The sequence below is a fragment of the Entelurus aequoreus genome, linkage group LG05, assembly GCF_033978785.1.
Source record: "Entelurus aequoreus isolate RoL-2023_Sb linkage group LG05, RoL_Eaeq_v1.1, whole genome shotgun sequence".
NCBI classification, from domain to species: Eukaryota; Metazoa; Chordata; class Actinopteri; order Syngnathiformes; family Syngnathidae; genus Entelurus; species Entelurus aequoreus.
In genome coordinates, this window is record NC_084735.1 from 44,457,321 (window position 1) to 44,467,320 (window position 10,000).

General features: G+C 42.2%; 1 protein-coding gene across 3 annotated transcripts in view; it reads right to left on the reverse strand.

Annotated features, from left to right (window-relative positions):
* abr (ABR activator of RhoGEF and GTPase) overlaps positions 1-10,000 on the reverse strand; it is a 262,246-nt gene that overhangs the window by 144,440 nt on the left and 107,806 nt on the right. For all 3 annotated transcript variants that reach the window (XM_062048178.1, XM_062048179.1, XM_062048180.1), the window contains one exon: positions 7,708-7,806. In XM_062048178.1, the coding sequence (XP_061904162.1) occupies positions 7,708-7,806 (99 nt within the window). The remainder of the gene's footprint in view (positions 1-7,707; positions 7,807-10,000) is intronic.

Sequence of the window (10,000 nt, forward strand, 5' to 3'; positions counted from 1 at the left end):
CATTCGCAAGTGTTAAGGAAACCCAATGCTCCACGATTTTCAAATGGACAAAAACATTGTTTTTTTTTTTTTTAATTTCATTCATTCAAGGTTAAACAAAAACAATCCACATAAATCATGAATGAAAAAAAACTGAAAAAAGTAAAATATCTGCCCCCTATTCAGAGAGTTCAAACATGTGTTGTTTAACTCAGGACACCATTTAGGTATTTTTTCTATAATCATAACATGCATATTTCATAACATACAACAAAATAACTAAACATGGAAACAATAATTTACTCATAATCATATATTTTCATCATCATGATTTAAAAATGTTTTTTAAATACAGTAGGAGATTTGCGGTAAATTGTTTTGTTCCCCTGTCAAAATTGTTCCATAAACTAACATCTTTGGTTGAAATGCTCCATGCCATTGTTCCTGTTCTAAATTTCAATGCATCAAAGAGCTCAGTTCCTTTTAGTTTATAATTACTTTCTCTTTTAACAAATCTGTTTTGAAGGATGTTTGGTAAAATTTGTATATGTGCTTTGTACATGATTTTTAGAAAATTATACTCTACTAATTTATTCCATTTCAGTAAGTTTAACTGTCTGAATATTGGGTTTGTGGGCTCCCTGTATGCCTTTTCACTTATGATTCTTACAGCTCATTTCTTGGATTTAAATATGTTTTACAGGCACTATTCCACACTTCAATACTGTATGTCAGGTCATCAGTGAATTATACAAATTATGCAATGCTTTTTGATTAAGAAATTAATTCACTTTGTGTAAAATAGAAATAGTTGTAGATACTTTGGCCTTTGTATAAATTATGTGATTTCCATGACAAATCTTCATCAACCATAAATCACCCAAAAACTTGATCTCTTGTGTTCCTTGAATCTCAACTACTTTGACATATAATGAGGCATAAAAAAATCCAAAACTCAGTTTCATCAGTATTCAAGAATAATCTATATACATCAAACAATCTTTTAATCTTGATCATTCGTTTTCAACCACCTCTAACACAGCTTTAAAATGTTGTCCTTAATAAAATTAGGTTGTGTCGTCCACATATAAAATACACTTTAACAGTTTGGAAACCATAGCAATATCATTGAATAACTTAGCAATTTGTACGAAAGCCTATTGTGTGCCTTTAACCAGTTTTGTAATGTTCCTATGCATTTAGGTTGATAGGTCAATCTGTGACGTCATTTCCCCTTTAAAGCACGTCTTTGTCAGAATAGCCGGTTTCAATCAGTGGTGGCAGCCAGCCTTGTGTGCGTTGACGACTAAATACCATACACACACACACACACACACACACACACACACACACACACACACACACACACACACACACACACACACACACACACACAACCATACACATTTAAATCAACAATAAAGATGATTAAAGGATTCTCTGGCCGGAATCTGTCCATTGTGTCCCAACTCTAAAAGAACTACTATCCCTTCCTTACATTGGTCCTTCGAGCCGGATAGAGTTCCACCATCAGACACTATGGAGTCATCACCTGCTGATCACCAGCCCTCTGTCAGGCCAAAGAGAGACATTCGACTACCACCGCATTTGGCCCCTTACGATGTCACCCTCCTTCCCTCTCAACTGCCTGCCGCCCAAATCTCCTCACTACCAGTAGGACAACACGGTGAAGCAAGGCCAACCAGAGCTAGGAGTGCGTCAGAGTACCAGTCATCTGCTTCTTCACGTCGATCCTCTCGGCGATCGCATGGGCTTCAACTGCTCCAAAATATTCCGGATGTTCAAACAGCTGCCCTAGAGGAGCGAATTAAAGGTTTGGAGCTTGCTGACCTACAGCAAGAAATAGAGGAGGAAAGGAAAGCTGACTTGAAGGCGAAGAGATTGGATGCACAAGCTAAAGAAGGACAAAGACTACAAGAGGATGCTCACCTTGCCAAGGAGAATATGGCAAGGGAAATGGAACGGCGCAGACGCTTAAAGAAACTGGAGAAAGACTTACACATTGCCCGTATTGTCAAGTCTTTCCTGTCAGAGTCTGAAGATGATGCAATGTCAACAACGTCAGCTCCGCCCGCTGCTGACATGCTTCAGCTCCCATCAATAACTCCAATGAAATCCGCTGCCGCTATCCCGATTACACAGCCATTGACAACGATTCCCATTCCTGTCCAAGGTGCAAAAACTTGCGTCCCGACTTTAGTAGCCCCCACTACAACTCCTGCATCTGTGTCTTTCACAAGTCAACATATGCCAGTCATTCCCACATCTAGTTATGCATCAACAATGACACATGCAGCCGCAGTGCCACAAACCATGCAAACTTCTGTACCACAACCACCAGTTCCAGCTGGTGCACCTCCTCCTGCTGGGCAGTATGTTCAATACACATTACCATCTGCTACTCCTACCCCGGCAGCACCACCCTGGTCCTACCCGGGCATCGAGACGCTGATCGCTACACCCTATGGCATTCTCAAACCAGTACTTCCAAGGTTTGAGAGTGGCCGGGAAAGTGATTTCGCCCTACTCAAGATGGCGCTAGAGAACTTGATGAATAGTCATCCTCACCTGAGCGAGCAATATAAATATCAAGTTCTACTAAATCAGCTCAAACTCCCTAACGCTCTGCAGTTAGCCAAGTCATTCATGTATGACCCAAACCTGTACACGGCTGCGCTAGGGGCTCTACAAGACAAATATGGCCAGCCTAGACAACTAGTACAGAGTGAACTAGGAGCTACCCTGAACTCACCAGCCATCAGAGTGGGGAATGCAGAAGCTTTCGACACCTTCGCTCTCTCAGTTCAGACCTTAGTTGGTATGCTGCGGACTTTAGAGGGACCCCTTGGATGCTCAAATGTGGTTCTCACGTTGACCGCCTCATAAGTAAAATGCCTCCTGCTCACCGAGACGGATTTATGGAATACTGTCTTTGTCGAGGCATTCTACAGCCAGGTACCAACCAAACTTACACCCTGCCCGACCTGGCATCCTGGCTTCAAGTTCAAGCTCAAGCTAAGCGCCTCGCCAGCCGAGTCACTCACCTCTACGACCCGGGGCTTCCTCCTGCCAAGAGGGATTATAATAGTCCATGGCCCAAACAAAGGACAGCATCAGTTCTCCTATGTTCTGGTGAGACTGGTAGCAGCCAGAGCACCAATCTGACAAAGTCACAACCCTTTAAACCTAGTCCTTATTGTCCATTTTGCAACAGTAAGGAGCATTACCTCAACTCATGCCTGGACTTCAAGAAAATGAATACCAGTGAGATCAATAAGTGGATCCAAGAAGGTAACAGATGTTGGAAGTGCGGTCGTGGTCACAAAGCTGCAGCATGTACGCTTAAACGCCCTTGTAACTTATGCAAAGAGACGCACCTCACAGTACTGCATGACACGATCCAAGAGTCATCTCAACAAGTCCTGATGATGAGTAACCAAAATCCCACAGTCTACCTGGAACAGCCTCGAAGCCCTCAAAGAGTTTTGCTGAAAGTTGTTAAAGTGCTCTTACAAAATGGAGACCGCACTCTAGAGACATTTGCTGTGCTCGATGATGGTTCTGAGAGAACACTCATCCTCCCCTATGCAGTAGAGCAACTACAACTTGCTAAGCATCCTGAAACCCTTCACCTGAGAACTGTTCAACAAGAAGTGAAACTGCTCAATGGTTCGTCAGTCAGCCTTCACGTCTCCCCCATCTTCAAGCCAAGCAAGAAGTATTGGATTAAAAATGCCTTCACAGCTGAGAATCTGAGCCTATCTCAGCACACATATCCAGTAGCGGCCCTCCAAAAACGCTACGAGCACCTCAAAGACCTTCCTTTGCTGCCTATCCATCGAGCGCAACTGCTACTCCTCATAGGTTCTGATATGTCTCAGCTTCTTGCTCCTACAGAGCCGGTGCGAGCAGGCCCATCTGGCGGCCCCATAGCAGTCTGTACCAACCTAGGCTGGTCCCTACAAGGTCCGTCTGTGATTTATGCATCTTCCCATCAGCCTTCCTGTCTGCACGTTACCACTGAATCCCCATATACCGAACTTTTCAAGAATGTGGAACGTCTCTGGCAGATCGATACTCTCCCTTACGTCAGCGAGAAGATTGCATCTCGTTCCAAGCAGGACCAACAAGGTCTCTCTCTTTTACAGACTGACTCTAAGCGTGTACCTGTTGATGGTATCCAGCGCTACGCGACACCCCTGTTACGTCGCCAGCCAAGCACTATGCTATGTGCACCCTCAGATGCTGTAGTGCCAAACTTACGAAGCATTGAACGCAGGTTGGCCAAAGACCCTCACCTTGCAACCTCTTATCGTAGAGAGATGGACAAACTTATCAAAACAGGATACGTTGCTGAGATTCCTTCAGAGGAGGCAGCAAAGAGTACTGAGTCGTGGTACGTACCACATCATATGGTGCACCGCAATGGGAAAGACAGAGTGGTCCTCAACTGTTCTTTCTCCTACAATGGCCAGTCTTTGAATGATCATCTCCTCCCTGGACCAACGTTGGGCCCTACTATGATTGGGGTCCTCTTGTGGTTCCGATGTCATGCAATAGCCATAAGCAGGGATATCAAGTCAATGTTTCACCAGATCCGCTTACTTGACCATGATAAACCACTCCTACGAATCCTGTGGCGGAATATGGACAGGGAATCTAGAGCGCAGATCTTTGAATGGCAGGTCCTACCTTTCGGAACAACCTGCAGCCCCTGTTGTGCAGTGTACGCCTTACAGCAGCACGTCAGGGACTATGAGCCACCAGGCTCTCTGCTCATGCAAGTGGTTGAGCACTCCTATGTGGACAATTGCCTCCACAGTCTGAGTAAGGTTGAAGAAGCCAAAGCTCTAATTGACACTCTTATTATTATTATTATTATTAGCCTTTATTTAACCAGGTAAAATCCCATTGAGATCAAAGATCTCTTTTCCAAGGGAGACCTGGCCAAGAGGGCAGCAGCAAGGTTACATTAAAAACAGTAAACTAATTGACCCCCTAGGATTCATTGTACCATTTACCACTCGTTGTAAGGTGCTCATCCAAGATATGTGGAAGTCCAACCTCGGCTGGGACGACCAGATCCAGCCTGCAGATCTCCTTGACAAGTGGTCAACCTGGGTACGTGAGATTCCCACTTTACAACAATTTAAGGTGCCCCGTTCCTATGTACCTTTTACTGTGAACACTCCCACTGCAACCAGACATATTCACATCTTCTGCGATGCCTCCGAGCGGGCCTATGGGTCAGTGGCCTTTATGCAGTCAGTAGATGACAATCAGCACACCCATGTGTCTTTCGTGTTCGCCAGATCACGAGTTTCACCGAAAAAGCAACTATCCATCCCGCGACTAGAGCTCAGTGCTGCACTTACAGGAGCACAGCTGGCCAAAGTGATAGAGACAGAGCTCGGTGTCCCTTCAGATCGCATCACGCTATGGTCAGACTCAACGACCGTGCTGCACTGGATCAGATCAGAATCGTGTCGCTTCAAAGTATTTGTGGGGACTCGCATCACCGAAATCCAAACCCTAACAAACCCCACTCAGTGGCTTTATGTTGATTCTCTGAACAATCCAGCAGACAATATCACTTGTGGACTCACCCTGCAGGAAATGATCCAAGAGCACCGCTGGAATAAGGGCCCGCACTTCCTTTACCTGCCAGAAAATGAGTGGCCCAATTTGCCTACATCTGACCTGGAACCGGATGCCACAGAGCTGAGGAAATCCGCCTTCGTTGGAACTATTTCCTGTGCTTCATCCACTCAGCTTACTGATTTCAGTAAGTTCTCCACATGGAAACAGCTTCTCCAAGAGACAGCTAGCTCCCTTCATGGGGCGGCTGATGCTGGTGCTTCATCCCCACCTTCCGCCGTGGATTTTCTGCAAGAACGTAACAAGTGGAGGAACGATGGCAAGACCCTTTTGGCTGGTCAAGTTGTCTTGATAGTGGATCCTCAACTCCCCCGAGGATCGTGGCCTGTAGGACGGATCACTCAGACACATCCAGGAGCAGATGGACGGGTCTGTACTGCCAGAATACAAGTGAAGAATCGCACCTACCTTCGCCCAGTCGCCCGACTGATCATGCTTCCACCTCTTGATGACGAGGACACTACCTCATAGACTTTCTTCTAGTTTCAACTGCCATACGGACAGTTGGGGGCGGCTGTGTACGAAAGCCTATTGTGTGCCTTTAACCAGTTTTGTAATGTTCCTATGCATTTAGGTTGATAGGTCAATCTGTGACGTCATTTCCCCTTTAAAGCACGTCTTTGTCAGAATAGCCGGTTTCAATCAGTGGTGGCAGCCAGCCTTGTGTGCGTTGACGACTAAATACCACACACACACACACACACACACACACACACACACACACACACACACACACACACACACACACACACACACACACACACACACACACACACACACACACACACACACACACACACACACACACACACACAAAACCATACACATTTAAATCAACAATAAAGATGATTAAAGGATTCTCTGGCCGGAATCTGTCCATTGTGTCCCAACTCTAAAAGAACTACTATCCCTTCCTTACAAATTCAATCAGAACTTTTACATAACTTATGTATGGCAGGGTGTGTGTGTAAGCCAGCTGGGTGGGAGAAATACGAAGAGAAACGTGCGTAACTCCAAGCGTGTAGAAAAGCACTTAGCGAGAGAATAGGGCCATTAAAGTAGTGTAAAATGTGTTCTGTATTGCTTCTGTAATTATGACAATTTATTGAGGATTGTATTTCATATTGGTGAATTTATACTATTGAAATTTTATTTAGAATAACTTCATTTCAACATGCGTATCACAAAACTCAGTAAAAAGAGAAAAACATCCATTCATCCATTTTCTACCGTTTTGTCCCTTAAAATAATATAAAAGTATCGGTTTGGGCACCGTTTAAGCATCAACAAATTGGCACTGGTATCGAGTAATACGTTGAGGAGTGGAGGGGGCCACAAAAGGACAACAACCGAGCAGCAGTCTGAATCTTTCTGCTCAGACTGTACACCATTAAAGTTATATGAAGGTCTGATGTCCACAAGCGGAGCAAGATCTCACAGCCCAACACCGTGCAACCCAGAGAACACCAGACTAGCAGATTTGTCATGGATGAGGGCATATTCACACTGAACACATGAGACAGACGTGACAAATGTCTGGAGACGTCATGGAGAATGGCAGTGGGTCAGTGATGGTCTGCATGGGAGACATATCCTAAGACGATTACACACTTCCTAGCCCCTAGCACTTAGCCAGAGGAACCCTGAATGCCTTCAGGTACTAGAATTATATCCCCATTGTCAGACCATATGCTGGTGCAGTGTGCCCTAGGTTTCCTCTGATGCATGACAGTAAATGGTAACTGGTAAATGGGTTATACTTGTATAGCGCTTTTCTACCTTCAAGGTACTCAAAGCGCATTGACATTGTTTCCACATTCACCCATTCACACACTGATGGTGGGAGCTGCTATGCAAGGCGCTAACCACGATACATCAGGACACAACGGACGTGACTAGGATGGCAGTAGCTAGGGATCGGTCGGACCAGGAACCCTCAAGTTGCTGGCACGGCCGCTCTATCAACCGAGCCACGCCGTCCCACAGTGTTCGTCCTCACGTGGCTGGAGAGAGTGTGTGTGCGTGCTTGTGTGTGTGCGTGTCTCTTACCAGTAGCAGAGCCTCCAGTTGGTTGATGTAAATCTCCTCACTGGCCAGAAAACCAGAAAGCACAAGTTTCTTCATCTCCAGTCCTTTCTCAATGTCTCCCTGTACAACAAAAAGTAAAGTAATAATTTAATATGACAATAAAAACATGTTTGTGTTTTATGAGAAAATGTGTATGCAGTATTCTCTGGCTCACTGTACTTCTGTAAAATGTCATAGTTTTGAATGAATATCATCAAAATGTCCCATAAATACCATTCAAATTAGATTGCTGTTATCCTATGACACATTATACTTTATATATTTGTGTATTTATCTTTAGCATTGTCTTGTTCATAAAATATGTTGTCGTGGATTATTTAGATGCACATGAAAGTATACAAATTGTAAATATCTGTACTGAAAAAAGGATGCAAATAAAATTACTATAAATGTAAGACAATCCAGTTGTGATTAATTACATGATAACCTAGATAAATGACAATATTCAAAGACACATTATTGATAAAGAATAAAGACAGTTCTTTCAGCTCTACTGAGTTGAAACAGTTGAAAGCAATAAATCAAAGGGTGCATTATTTAATGGAGGTTAAAGAGCAGATTAATCATTAACATAGTCAGAGTCTTACAATTGTGTTCAGTGTACCAGCGATAAGAAAAGGAAGGAGCTGTGATGTTGATGTTTTAACCAGCTCACAGCAATACTTAAAGTATTCACACATGGTATTGTGCATTCAAAACAACATTGTCATGGCATTTCACTGGTGTTGCTGGTGAGATTTTTAAAGTGACAGTACTTTGACCTGAAAGAGATACACATATATTGAAGGGTATGTTGTACAACAGATCCTTCAAAATTAGCTTAAGTGCAGGATACAAAACTTATTGAGCCCTAAAACATTTGGTAATATGTCACAATATTGTTTCCCATACATTTATATTCAGGTTGCAAGATATTTACAATATAAATGACATAAATTTGGCAGACGGTAGCGCTTTTAATACTATCGTTATATTGTGATAATGCATGTTGATGACACACCAGCAGTATCCTGCAAAATTTGACCGCGACAAGCGAACAAAGGCGTCCTCAACATAATGTAGCGTCCTTGCTAGCGAGCTAGCGGATAATGTTCTTCCACAGTGTAGCTTTTAAACTACTAATCCTCATCTCCGAGGCACAAGAAGTGAGTTTCTTTACATGTAATATTAGCACTGGAGGACGAGAGGGCAAAGAATAGCTAAACATGCTACACTACACAGTGCAGTAAAAAAACAAAAAAGCATAGCTAACCGCTAAGCCAGAACATTTGAATGTAAATGGATGGGGAGATACAGTACATACTAATATCAACAGTAACGATACAAAGTATGGTATCACTTTACGGTCGATACTATCGATATCTGCATTTATCTGCTTTCTTTTGTGTTTCAAGTTTAATTACATATATGTATTGTTGCATTTGAAACAATTGTAGTGTTGATAATAGAGGTAATTATTGGTATAATTCATTATCAATAGTGCTATTGTTATTGATCCAGCCCGGCTGCGCCAAATAATAATATAAATCTATTTAATGAAGTCAAATACAAATAAGGCAACAAGAGAAGTATCCCACACTTCTCTTTTGTAAAGTACAACATATGGGCATCTACATCAACAATATGATTTGCCTGAGTAGCTGGACAGGACAAAAATAAATTAAAAAAAGATCTATTTAATTAATTATCGTTGTTTTTGCTGTTTTTGGTTATTGTTTCCAAACTCAGGAAATAGTTGCTTTTGTTTAATTATTTCGCGCTATGGTTGGTTGGTGTCAGTTTATTTCAAACATGCATACAATTATAATGTATTACATCACATATTTCCAGTTGTTTCATTAAGGTATGTCCAAAAAGGAGTAGGAAGAAGCGGAATTTATTTAATCCTACCCCTTTTCGTATCAGAGCAGTTTTTATACAACAGTGTATAAATAAATGAGTAAATAAATAAATGAATATACAATGAGTAAGTGAATAATTATTAAATAAATACATAAACATTAAAGTTCTCAGAAATAAATATTAAAATAATGTATGGTTCATCAATGAGATTAATGAGATTTTTTTTTTTTTTTTTGAATACGGTTCAAGATATTTATTAAGATTCTTCTTCTTTGTACTTTATGAACACTGTGTTTAAACAGTTTCTTCAACTGTATCATATTAGTACATTGATTTCCTCGCTTAATATATTCCATAATTTAATTCCACATACTGTTTTGCTAAAGGTTTTAAGGTGTTGTACAAACCCCGT